Below are 13,001 nucleotides of genomic sequence, written 5' to 3'. Positions count from 1 at the left end.
ATTTTGCCATAAAATATCATTTAAAATATAAATTTGTACTCAACGCTCGTGTTCAAGACACAAGTAGAAGACAAAAATATGTTAAAAAAACTAAGGTTAAAAAGTCGTTGATATTATAGTAGTTACCAAACCCCCACCAAATAGGCTAATTTTATAAAATCGTCGCTCACATAAGAACGATTTTGTTTTGATATACAAATAGGATATAATTAAATCACAAGAAAGGCAGAAATAATTGAAGTATATTTCTTAATAAAAAAATATAATTAGATAGTAAATGGAAATAAAGAGGTAAATTATTTGGAAGCATGGTTGTGAAACTTCGATGCAAGCTTTTTGTTATTATTTAAATTCGTTTATAAATGTGCATCAAATAGTTATTAATATCAACACCCCTGGGGATCGGGGAGAAGTTCCAAAGTTTTGGGAGAGCCGCGGGTCCAAATCCACGTTAAAACAAAAATACACACAAGAGCACAGGCAGTATCAGCATCAAATGCTGCTATATTTCAAGACAGTAAAGTTTGTTCAAACAAGAAAAGCAGGGTACAACACTTGACACACCAAATATCAAAATCGTCTAAATATTAGGGATCCACATTTTCTGAAATTGCAGTAAACAATTCAATTTTTCACAAGAGGAAAAAAAACAAAAGCACGGATGTTCAAAACATTCCCTCCAGTTTCAGCAAAAAAGGGTCTCCAGGTCAAAACTTGAAATCCCGACAAAACGTCTACAAACATAGATGATTATGCCTCTGTTACTGGAAACTCAAAGATAACGTCTTTCCCTGAAAGCTTCCGGTATACTCCAGCAAATGTCTCCAACTTACTCTCAGTATCATTCCTAGATTTGGGATCCAAAAAAACCTGCAACAAGCCGAAAATTGATTGTAAAACCATGTACAATGGTGCCAAGAAAAAAAAAACCGAGATAAAAATGATATCGAGAAATCATCACCTTCATAATCTTTGATCCATCAAGCCTGTATCTGATGCGTTTTCCAACAATCTCGGCGGGATAAACAACATCCTCCATCATGGCCTCATGCACAGCCGTAAGGGTACGTGTGCGTGGTCTCTGGACGGCAGAGCCTTTCTTTGGAGGACGCAAAATTCTCCTGGTAGCAATTAGAACCACTTCCTGCATGTCCAAAAATTACTATCAACACATAAACAGTTGTCGAGCAATTAAAAATGCGTCAATGCTCACCACCGAGAACAAAATACACTTGAACGAACACCACATGCAGTGGAAATGAAGTTCAAGGTCACACAAAGATGCAACAGCTGCAAATGAAAAAAGGAAGCAATTCCATTTCTTGTAACAAGCTTTTCTGTCCTGGTCTTTTATATTATCACAAATGAAAACAAAACCACCACCATCCATGACAATCTTTCTAATTTGAGTGACCATAAGCAAAGCATCATGTTAGCAGTACCTTTCCACTGAACTTCTTCTCAAGCTCCCTCACCAGCCTAGGTTGGATCTTACGGAAAGCTTTTCTCAATCGGTAAGGAACATGGATCACAACAGCCTTCTTCCCACCAGAAACATCAACTTGCCTGCAGGGAGTGTGATGGATTGCTTATAAATATGCACTGCAAAAAAAAAGCTAAGATTGTAACACCTACAAGGCAGAGTTGATGTAGAGGTCTTTCAAGTCACTCTTAATTTCTTGATTTGTGTTCTCTAGATCAAACAGAGCCTGCAGATAGATCAATAAGACATAGTTCAACAAGGAGTACATTTCCGAAATTCAACAAAATGTAGTGGGTTCAATAGCAGCAGTAATGACCTGAGCAACAGTCTCCTCAAACTCTGTGGGCTCAGCATCCTTGTCCTTGTGAATCTTTTGCAATGCAGTGTACATCTTGAAAGAACTTCAAGCAAACAAAACAAGAAATAAATACCCCACAACTGACTCTGCCAGAAAGTATAATAGCACAACTTTTACGGTGCATTTTCTTCCTTATTTCCCCGTGTTTTGTTGCATACAGAGAATTGTACAAATGCGTATACCCCCACCCCCACCCCCCACATCACCACCTCTGTTCCTGCCACCAATGTCTAATGGTATTCAACAACCATGGCGGAAATAACAGTGTAATCTTGACAAATAATGTTGAAATGGAACTAACAACAAGCTCTAATCAGTTCAACAAGCGCAATAAGTAAATTTTAGATGATCTGAACTGTTAATTAAGAAACTACAAGAATATTTGATTGAAAACTATGTATTTTTTCCAGCTAAAATATGTTGCTTTATAAGTCACGATAAGAACACTTCAAACTTTTCTGCCATACCAATTTTTTTTTTTTAAAAAATACTACTATTATCATCTCTAGTACGTCAAAATCAATAAAATAATATAATCAACAAACAGCGCATAAAATTCGATGCAACAACACTCATCATTCATCTACGCGCTAGCAAAAATCTGTAACTTTAACACAATTAAGATTCTTCCAATACAAAAACATCGTACAAAATAATTCAGCAAGTACTAAAGGCGCTAATTATCGAAAAACATAACGCTACTACCTCGCAAACGATCTCCCAACACCTTCGGACGATTGGGAAGGAAAGAGCGCGGGCGTAGCTTTGGAGGAAGACGGCTTAGTGAGATCTAATGAAGAAATAGAGTAGCGATAGGGTTTTCTTACAGGGCCAAATGTTTGGGCCTTGTAAATTGGGCCAGTATTGAAATAAAATTCGTATGCATGCAAATATTTCATTATCTTTTTTTTTTTTATTATTTTACAATTTATAAAATTATTATTATTCTTCTCAAATGCTAATAAAATTGTATAATGTTAAATTTTGGTCAATTCTGTTTCCATTATATGTTTTTCTATTAATATAATCTTGGTAGTTTTAAGAAAATTTAATGAACAATCTACAAATAATAATATTTAAGTAGTCTGAAAATAAGATTGTCTTTGTTCTTTTAAATATAAAATGTGACTTAATCTCTTGCCCAAAGAAGCAAATTACACATACTACACTACACTAATAAGATTGAGTAGCCAACCAATTATGGTGTCATAATCTAATTTTTAAAATATCAAATTATAAAATTGATATATTTTTATTTGATTAAAACTATCATAACAACATATTTTAGTAAATTTGTGAAGCAACCATAATTATCTGTCAGTTTTAACTACAAAAAATAGGTGGGCAAGAATATACCATTTAGATGGGCAAGTATCCACTGAGGTGGTTGTCCACAGTTTTGGGATTTTGTTGCTGACAGAAGATAGACTTGAGCTTGCATCAGTTGGTAAATGGAGTATTGCCTGATGCAGTAACACAGGTTCTGGATTCGAGTACTTTTAGCATAACAATCAGCAAAAGATGGCAAAAGCCAAAATATAAGGCACAATTCACACCAGTGATTCAGTAGCAGGGGTACGAAAATGTATTCGGTAGAGTACCGGAATTAGCTCCTCATTCTGGGACTGAAAAAAAAGGTTTCTCCAAATTGTCTACAGCATCATCGTCTAAATAGATCAGAAGTCAATTCTGTTTTCAATTTTTTTGAGACGCTAGCGTCTCAGAACTCCAATTCTAATAATGTTCAAGATAAAATTTCACATTCTATTCGCATCTTGACTTCGGTTGAGAATGGACTGTATAGAAGATTATATAGCAATTTTGTATGCTCTAAATTTCAAACACCCAGCCATGCAAGGATAACTTCTGCACCTTTTACCCACGAACAATCCAGCATCATGTCGTGGGCAACTTCTTCAATGCAAACCGGTGACACACCATAAAACTTGCCTGTTTCACTAAGTCCCTCGGCATCCTACAAAATCATATGATTGTAAATTGTAATTAATATAGCAGCGCCTTATATCCAAGCTTCGGAAGAGTTGGGTTTATATAAGTTGAGGGTTGTTACAAAATGTACAATAATGTCAAGGAAAATGCAATCATGTCAACTAAATCATACACTCTGCTTTGAAGTTTCGGGAAAAATACAGAAGATGAATTATTTTACCACTATGAAATCATCCTTTGCTCCCAATACAAGAATTTTGATAGACGAATCCTTCACTTTAGGAACAGGAAGTGATGCATTGAGCTTCCGGAGGTCAAACAGTGGCAATCTTGAACTTTCTGTCATCAGCATCTGGTATCTGCAGATGGTCATTTAAAAAGAATCTTAAACTTTGTTTCCAGAAAAATGAAACAACGGCAAGCTTCCTTTTCTTTTCCTTTTAAATTATTTAATTAATCTAAGGTGGGCCGTTTGGGGCAGGCAGAAAGTAGGAGGTCATTGAGCTAGGGATAATTTTGAGAGGGTGGTTGTATATAGATAGTATCGAATCTTTATATTTTCTAAATATGTTTCCAATTAGGAAACCCTCATTCTGCCAATCAACGATAACAGCTAAATCTGGAATAACTTTCATGGATTGCAACGGAATCACAGTGAGATCCTTATTTCTATTATCCATTTAGAAAAAATTCCAATTTAAACGCAACAGATGATCGTCATGATAATTCAAACCTTCAAGCTAACTGGTACAGTTTAGCGCATCCAAATCGAGGCATTGTACAATTTACAATAATATAATATCTTTGAAGCTTTTGGAAAGCATGATCAAGATCACTAAAGTTCAGTTTCTTTGCCAATTAAAAGTTAAAAATTACTAACATCACACGTAAAGTATTAAAGTAAATCTTTTCATCTTCAACGAGAACCAGAACACAATTCATCTGTCAAGATTTAGATATTCAAAAAACTATATTCTTCCATTTTGGGAATTAAAAAACATGTTGCTTACACTTTATTAAAATACAAGGTGTGTTAAATTGAATATTAAGAAACAAGTGAGTAGGTTTACATGTACTAACCGTTGGACAAGGTAATCGTCCATGGACGAAGAGAAGAAAGTTTCTTTACAAAGAGGCAGAGAAGTTTGAAAAGCTTTGGCTGCCAAACTGCGTGTCACCTGCTCCATGGAAAAGTTTAATCACAATGTTTAATCATGTAAAATTCACAGGAACGCACAACTCACGAGTCAAATAGCTTTAAAAGAACTAAAGACAGACAAAAGTTGCTTGATAACTGAAACATTGTTTTGAAGGGAGAACTGTATAATAACTTGCAGGTGCCAGTGTCAGAGCCCTTGCACTATACAAGTGAAAAATGAGTACTTAATTCCTAAAAAGACAATTACCTTAAATGCAGCAATGGGCTTGGAGAACAAATAACGCCAAACCAACCCACTAAATAAACGCAAAGAATATATGTCAGTTTGGCAAAGCAAAGAATCAAAAGCTGTAAATGCAGGGAGTCACCTATTTCCTGAAGGAGGCACTGAACAAACAAGAACGGCTCCAGCCAGAGATAACCATGAGGATCCCTTTTCTGACATTGAGCAGGATTGGGAAAAGCAGAGTCAAAAACAAAACCATTAAAAGAATGACCATTTAAAATAAAAAATATCTTAACCAGCTCAAAAATGTTAGTGTCTCATCTCATGCATAAAAGCACGCGAAGGGCTGGTTTTATGATCTGAGATAGGACTCTTTTTGATGTTATTGGCTAGTTTTGAATAAACAAAGATTATTGAAACAAAACAACACATATTTTACTTCCACAGAAAGACGATAAAGAATTCTACAACAAGACGATATGGGAATGTCAGCAAACCGTAAGATGAATCATGTAGTGGTTTCTAGATCAATCTTCATAAAGATGACAAGAAACTAAACTTCATAGTTTCCATCCTAAAAATGTTACTTACCTTGTACAAGACCATTTTCTACACCAGCAATATAGTATTGAACAATAAGCCCACCGAAAGAATGCCCCACCAACACTGGTGGTAATTGAATCTCCTTTTCAATGAAATCAGCAATGTCAGCTGCATGTGTCTACTGCAATTAAGCAGTGTTTGGGTTTAGAAAGTAACAAGCATATTAAGTCCAATGTCACAATCAAATTCATCTAATCAAGAGGTTCACTATCCACCGAAAAGGAAAGGATACCTGGAGAGAACCTGAGACTGCACCAGCCGGAGACTCACTTTCTCCCTGAAAATTTTGATAATACACAATGCCTCAAAATCCAAAACCACGGCTATATCGGGGAAGTCAAAATCTCAATTTGTTTTAGGATTAGAACAGGGCTCAGAATTGGTGATGTGCACTAACGATTAATGGAAGTTTTTATAAAAGCACACAATTAAATGTCGTGCAGACTCGCCTAAAATGTAACATATGTCATGGTTCATAAATAATAGTGCAACTTTTAATTAGTTTGAGTGGCTTGCCCACACCAGGCATTTGGATTTGGCCTGGCTTCTCCAATCTTAGGGCCGCAAAGTATTAATGATGCTCATTGAGAATCTTCACAACCAAAAGGCTAGCTAGGAATTTGTTCAGTGTAACTACTGTGGTCTATATTCATGTTAGGGATTGGATTAAGGTATATACACTGAATGCACTAGACATTTGGATTTGAGTTATCTTCTTGGGCGTGGCACCTAATATTGGTGTTGTCTTCGAGAAATTATCAGGGCAACAGGCAAACTAGGATGGCTCAGTGTCTCTAAGCCCTAAGGTGATCAATATTGATTTTACAGACAGAATCAAGGTCCACAAAAGATAGACGTATGAAAGTCGTACAATAGGATGTGGCAGGTGTCAGCTCCTAATGTAACATGTTCTTCCACAATGGAGTACAGGTAATCGCAGTACCAGCAGGGGTGGCTAATGTAACATGTTCCACAATGGGCTGAGGCGGGTGTCAGCTCCTAGTGGTGGTTGGCGTAACATGTTCCACAATAGAGTACAAGTAATCGCCGAACCAGCAGGGGTGGCTAATGGCTAATGTAACATGTTCCACAATGGGCTTCGGCAGGTGTCAGCTCCTAGTGGTGGTTAATTTAACATGTTCTGCAATGGAATACAAGTTAAGCTCGCCTACCTAAAAAGTGGAAGATTTCACACTGCATGAGAAGATCAATGGCCCAATTTTAACCATGCATATATGGGATCCATCAATTTCTTTAAAATCTATGACCCAGATCCTGTCGACAATACCCTAAAAAGTTGAAAGAAATTCGGGTAAATGTCCTAATGTAATTTGTGACTTTTAATTCATTTTAGAAAGCACAAAAAATTCTGATTTTCTTTTCTCTTTTTTTCCTAAAACAATCACTCGTAGTACCATTTTTTTCCCTTTAACTTAAACAAGCAAACGGGAGGTTGCTGCTACCGCACATTGCGGCACTAGATCACTGAGAAGGTCAACATATCAAAACCACAGAGATAAAGTAGAGAGAGAGAGAGAGAGAGAGAGAGAGAGAGAGTTATACCTGAGCCAGCAAGCTGAGAGCATAGCAATCAAAACCATTCCCAGAAAAGTAGGGCAACCAGTGTTCAGCCCAACACCAAGCCGCGTGGAAGCTTCCGTGGATGAATAGCAGAGGTGGGCTCTGTGGATTCTTATCGAAGCCCTTTTGAAAAATGAACTCCATGTTTAAACCTGAGGGGAGCTTGTGAAAATGGCGGGACTGTCCCTGCTTCAGTTCATAAGGGACCCGTGTTTTGTTATTGCTGTTCGTTGTGGTTGCGCGGCGCATTGTGGCAATCCCGATGCCTGGACCGTTGGCAATTACGATAGCGCCGAGGGCAACCATAGTTGGGGAACCTTGAGCTAGGATTATACTGAAATGAAATCCTATTCAAGTAGATTGGTTTGTGTGGCAAAATTTCTCATTTAGATTTTATATATGTATATATTTGGTATGCGCTCCGTTGTGTTCCATTTATTAGATGTAAAATTTAAATATATTTTATCATTTTTTTATAGATCAACATATACATATATATATATATATATATATATATATATATATATGATAGGTCTCTTGTGATACGATCTCACGAATTTTTATCTATGAGACGAAAACGCTACCAATATTCACAATAAAAAATAATACTCTTAACACAAAAAGTAATCCATTTTCATGGATGACCAAAATAAAAAATCCGTCTCACAAGTTTTTGTATATATATATATATATGATTTAATAATAATAAACTTTTTTTTTATGATTCCTTAAAATTTAAATTAAAATAATGATTGATTCTACGAGTGAATTTAAAATTGTGAAGGAAATGAATGAAAATGCGCCTGTTGATTGGATTTTACGTACAATGTTAAATTTTCCAAGTGAAGTGTGTATAATTAGAAAAGTGTATAAGCTATAGTATATAATGGAAATTCTAAGATAACCTTGATTTCTTTGATTAATTATGCAGAGATATGTCCATTTTAGCATGTTTTTTTTTTTTGGTTAGCAGGACATTTAAATAGAATGTACTAAGCCTAATTTTAAATATAGTAGTAACTTTCACGATTAGGAACATAACAAACAAGACCACAAAGTTCAAAGCTTACAAGAACGCGGCAACACGGCACAGACCAGAAATCTCACGAAGTTCATCTGCATATGCAAATATATTACACAGCATATTTTATATACACAGATTCCCCTATATAAGAATTCATACAACAAGCCGGAACACACCTGACCCGACCGAGCATATTATACAGAAGAACGGTTTCATATAGCAAAATGGGACAAAGAAAGATCCCCATTTACTTCTCATGTTGCTGGTTGGACGAAGAAATAACCGGTTCATCGAAAAACCTACTGTTGACTCCTGCTCGATATAAATGCAAACCAGAAATAGTTGCTATGTTGACCTCAGCGTTTGCAGGTGTAAACAGCACAGTACCTTCAGTAATTAGTTCTTCAGATGATTCAGTGGACATTTTTCCGTCACCTGAAATTACCATGAAAATAGAAGGACCAGGGGAGGGAGGAACGATGATTGAAGTTTCTCGAGGAAGAATGCATCTATCGACCTCAAATTCATCAAAAGGAGGAATATATTTCATGGTTTAAGGATTTGAAGGGAGCCCAGATAGAAATTTTGGAAAATCCTGCAAGAAAAATGATTTAGACGAACAGTTGGAGATTGACTAAGTGCTAAATGCTAACAGTAATCACTTCAGACACACCAGTGATATTACTTCAGGAGGGGTATGTCCATTGGCGACATGTGGGCAAAACTAAGAAACTTACAGAATTTTCAAAGGTAGAGGAACGGAATAACATTTTACTATATGTTTAGCCAAAACCTTAAAACGAAGGGGGTTGACAGCACCTGCTGGCCCCCCCCTCCTTCCGCCACTGGGAAAGTCTGTAAATAATGTAGCGACAGGACGCTCGATAGCTGGACTTTCTATATTGAGCTCCTCGCCGGAATAATTTAACTTCAATGAGAAACTAAGAGAAGATATGAATAGTACACTCAATAATAAAGACAGAAGCACAAATCAACTTGGCATGAAGGGCACCAATGTCGTACTTGTTCACTAACATATACACTTAATTTACTAAGCGCTTGTAAAGATACAGACACGAAAAGCCTAAATTGAATCATGATCAAGTTGCTAAGTCATCCGAGTCCTCATATGCTAACAAAAAATTTGCATCTAGTATAAAAATCAGGCCATTATAGAGTAGTGATAAGATCGTACAATAAATTGTCATTTGACAATTATTATTATCACCTGTTTGTATGTGAGCATGGAACATAGCGTTTGGACATCCCGGTTCTTTGGCGTAAGACCAGCACGGACAACATTGTCTGATGTTGCCATGCACTCGACACATTCACCAGCTATGTATGAGTGAGGTTCATTAGCTCCCAAGTATAGGGCTTCACCGGCATTAAGTTTCACATAATTAAACAAGAAGGCAGATATGACACCAATGTCTCCAGGATATTGCTTCTCAAGCCGTGAGACTACCTCCTCCTTCTCTGTTAACTCCCTCACCTACGAGAAACTAAATTCTATGGATGAACACAAATTTAGGCCAAAAGATGAAAATATAATCATGTTGCCAGATATCATTTCCAAGTATATAGAAATACATTGAAAAAACAGCACAAGAAAATTTTTCACACACCTCCCGTTTCAAATTCAGTCGACTTGTCAACTTGGATAGTACTTCAGATATCACAATATTGCTGACTGACATAAGTCCAGTAAATAGGGATTGCAAGATTTCTTTTAACCTCTTCTCTCCATCTTGTTCACTTGCTTGTAATATTTCCTCTGCATATGCACTGCCTACCAGTTCAATAATTTCTGGTACATTGTGAAGAACACTCTTAAGTTCCTAAAGATGAGAAAGTACTCAGGTAAATGGATTATACTAAGTTCCTAAAAACGAGAAAGCACTCAGGTAAATGAATTATACTTGTCAATGTGATCGGGAAAGTACAAAACATTTTCAATCATCTTGAGCAAAAACATAACTGAGTACTTTCAGATCCACATATCATGACGCTACAGTAAGTATGGCTAGACAGGTTACCCTCCTCAAGCAACTAAAATCCAATCCACAAATAATTTGTTTTCTATTTTATCAGATGCCCTCGAAGGGACATCCAGTCCACAAGGATTTGTAAGCTTAATATGGAATTAGAAGGCTTATCTGTAAGCATAGATATTTTTAATTGCAACAAGATAAAAACCAAGGTTAGTTGAAGCATTAAAGTCAAACAAAGGCTTGAATGAAACATTAATATAGAACCAAAGACTTAATGAAGATCATTCAGAATTCTTTGTCAGGAAAAGCATATTTAATTTTTAAAATAATTTTAATTAAGTCAAACCAAATAATATATAATGTACTAAGTTTAAAACTAAATGCATAAATTTTATATCGAGAAGAAATGGATAAGCTTAGATTCTCTGTCAGGAAAAGAATTTCAATTTTCATATTGTTTAAAAAACAATCTAAAAAGTATTAATATTTTATTTTTTACCCCATCAAATCATTGCGTTTTATCCACGCTCCACACTTAACCTCGCTTGATCATTACTTTTAATCCTACTTTCTAAAACCCTTATAAAACCCATTCAATACCAACAATTACTTAGGTGATGAAAATTTCCCAATAAATATTCCTTTACACAGGTTCGAAGTCAACCTTCTCGATTTGCAGTTACATCTTACGCAATATATCTTGTCATATGAAAACGTGTGAGGTGAGTAAGATTAACATGCATTAATATAGATTCCCTTTAGAGGCGATAGTCTCCAATGACGTCGTTGACTCACCAATCGATGTTATTGATCTTGTCCTGATAAGAAGAATCCAACAAAAGAAAATTTTGGCCACGTAGTCTGGTAGAAACCGAAGCTACGATACAAAAACGATCACAAGGCTCACAAGAGCATGTTTCTGCCTTTTCGTCAAGCATTTGATCACATCAATGGGGGCTGTTTTTCCATATCTTTCTCAAGAAGGCTTGCAGAGATTAAAGAGGTAATAACCAAAACAAACCTCAAAGGTATCATACAAAAGCAACTAAAGGGATAAAAAAATCATGAAATATGTCAATTGCTAGCATAGGCAAGGCAGTAGCTTTCAGTAGATCAAAGCAAGTAATATCCATTTATATATTTAGGATTTTTCTTCATAAAACAACAGGAACCACATGTACACATTCAAAGAATCTCCGTGAGAAAATACCCATGAAGGCTAAAACAGCCTTCGACGACGGAGTAACCAAACACCATCTTTGTATAACCCACAATTAATCAAGAAGAAATTTCCAATTAATTCAAATTCTATATTCAAAGAAATATATCTTCCACGTGAAACAAAGAGCCAAACTGATGATGATAACATACCTCAAGACTGATAAACCCGCACAAAGCCTCGAACTCGGTCAAAGCCAACACCATCTCAGGTTTATGATTATCATCCTTGTACACTCTTGGCTGTTGTTTATGCAGGACTTCGGCCAAGTTCTTATCTGGATGAGCCTGTATTGACAGTGCCTTTGCCACTGAAAGTACCTAAAACACAACAATTTGTCAACACTTTCACACAATCAATGAACAAAAACAGACACTAAGTTTTATTTTTCATCATGCAAAATGCATATGCCTGTGATACAAGAGAATATAGGAATTTAGTTTTGAAGTCATGTATTTTGAAGAAATTTGAAATTTTTAAAGGGTCGATCCTCCTCCTCTGGTTTACCCCAGCTTGAACATCAATAAATTTACTTCCACAAAATATATTAAAAAAAGGGTAGAAAAAATATACAAAAACCACTTGATCAACCCCAAATTGAACCCAAAAAGCAGTTGCACACAATGGAACAAACTAACAAAACATTTCAAGAATCACCTTAAAAAGAAAAGGAAGATTAGGCCCCCACTTCCGCAAGACCTTATCCCCCAGCACAGCAGGATTTTTGCCAATCCAATCCTTCAAACTAACTAAACTGCAACTATTCCTTTTTCTGCCACCTTCTCCCTCCGAATCAGCCTTAGTAACCACTCCATTCCCTTCTACCAACATGACGTACGAAGGCCCGGACTCGTGGGTTCCCATCCAAAACTCAGCATACGCACGATCATCCTCAATCTGCTCCTCCCCACTGTTGCTGGCATACAATCGCGCCACAGTCGATTCATTCCCAAGCTTACCCCAATCATAATTTTTGACAGAACACCTGAGTTTGACGATTCCTGAATTCTCAACACCCATGGTGTTTAACTCGATTTTCGTCATCGAAAGGACGAGGAACTCGATGGAAACGTAGCAAAAGGTAACCGTAGAAGAGGAGGAAAGAGGAAGGTACGCGAATTCATTGCAACGGTTCGGTTGGCTTTTTAAACGCAACGATCGAGAGAGGGGACGAAGAGACTTAGGGTGGGAAAAAATATCGAAATACCGAAAAATCGTGCCGAAAAAAATATCGAACTTATCGAAAAAATCGGTATACCGAAAATTTCGGTACGGTATGATACCGTACCGAAATTTCCGATATCGGTATCGGTATAAAATAATTTTTTTTTCGGTATTTCGGTAAATACCGAAATACCGAAAATAATTTTTTATTATTATTTTTTTTAAATTTAAGTTCGATAT

The 13,001-nt window shown here is 36.3% G+C and overlaps 2 protein-coding genes and 1 pseudogene across 3 annotated transcripts; all 3 read right to left on the bottom strand.

Annotated features, from left to right (window-relative positions):
• Positions 1–486: 486 nt before the first annotated feature.
• Positions 487–2,755, bottom strand: LOC140823642 (small ribosomal subunit protein eS7-like). Its single transcript, XM_073185088.1, has 6 exons — positions 2,547–2,755; positions 1,800–1,884; positions 1,636–1,709; positions 1,443–1,566; positions 962–1,144; positions 487–870 (listed from the first exon to the last, which is right to left on the bottom strand). Exons 1-6 carry the CDS (start codon positions 2,738–2,740, stop codon positions 751–753), a joined length of 780 nt encoding a protein of 259 aa, XP_073041189.1. The 5' UTR covers positions 2,741–2,755; the 3' UTR covers positions 487–750.
• On the bottom strand, positions 1,800–7,741 carry LOC140823641 (uncharacterized). 2 transcript variants are annotated; one of them, XM_073185086.1, is made up of 10 exons: positions 7,343–7,741; positions 6,012–6,056; positions 5,768–5,897; positions 5,319–5,388; positions 5,198–5,246; positions 4,872–4,969; positions 4,012–4,150; positions 3,714–3,816; positions 3,198–3,337; positions 1,800–1,884 (listed from the first exon to the last, which is right to left on the bottom strand). In XM_073185086.1, exons 1-9 carry the CDS (start codon positions 7,664–7,666, stop codon positions 3,282–3,284), a joined length of 1,014 nt encoding a protein of 337 aa, XP_073041187.1. In that variant the 5' UTR covers positions 7,667–7,741; the 3' UTR covers positions 1,800–1,884; positions 3,198–3,281. The 2 variants fall into 2 exon arrangements, with proteins under 2 accessions (XP_073041187.1, XP_073041188.1); XM_073185087.1 differs by lacking the exons at positions 1,800–1,884; positions 3,198–3,337 and having other exon boundaries at positions 3,440–3,816.
• A 663-nt stretch (positions 7,742–8,404) lies between these two features.
• LOC140823640 (mannose-6-phosphate isomerase 2-like) lies at positions 8,405–12,788 on the bottom strand (annotated as a pseudogene).
• Positions 12,789–13,001: the final 213 nt, after the last annotated feature.

Source organism: Primulina eburnea, chromosome 2 (assembly GCF_022965805.1).
Source record: "Primulina eburnea isolate SZY01 chromosome 2, ASM2296580v1, whole genome shotgun sequence".
Classification (NCBI taxonomy): Eukaryota; Viridiplantae; Streptophyta; class Magnoliopsida; order Lamiales; family Gesneriaceae; genus Primulina; species Primulina eburnea.
This window is presented reverse-complemented; position numbering and strand designations above follow the sequence as displayed.

Excerpts from the sequence above, each read along its gene's own strand:
- LOC140823642 (XM_073185088.1), bottom strand. The coding sequence starts at position 2,740 with ATGAAATATTTGCATGCATACGAATTTTATTTCAATACTGGCCCAATT. Across the intron at positions 1,710-1,799 it reads TTGAGGAGACTGTTGCTCAG|GCTCTGTTTGATCTAGAGAA; the intron begins GTCATTACTGCT and ends ATCTATCTGCAG. Across the intron at positions 1,567-1,635 it reads CTCTACATCAACTCTGCCTT|GCAAGTTGATGTTTCTGGTG; the intron begins GTAGGTGTTACA and ends CACTCCCTGCAG.
- LOC140823641 (XM_073185086.1), bottom strand. The coding sequence starts at position 7,666 with ATGGTTGCCCTCGGCGCTATCGTAATTGCCAACGGTCCAGGCATCGGG. Across the intron at positions 6,057-7,342 it reads CTCTCAGCTTGCTGGCTCAG|GGAGAAAGTGAGTCTCCGGC; the intron begins GTATAACTCTCT and ends CAAAATTTTCAG. Across the intron at positions 3,338-3,713 it reads GGATTGTTCGTGGGTAAAAG|TACTCGAATCCAGAACCTGT; the intron begins GTGCAGAAGTTA and ends TTATGCTAAAAG.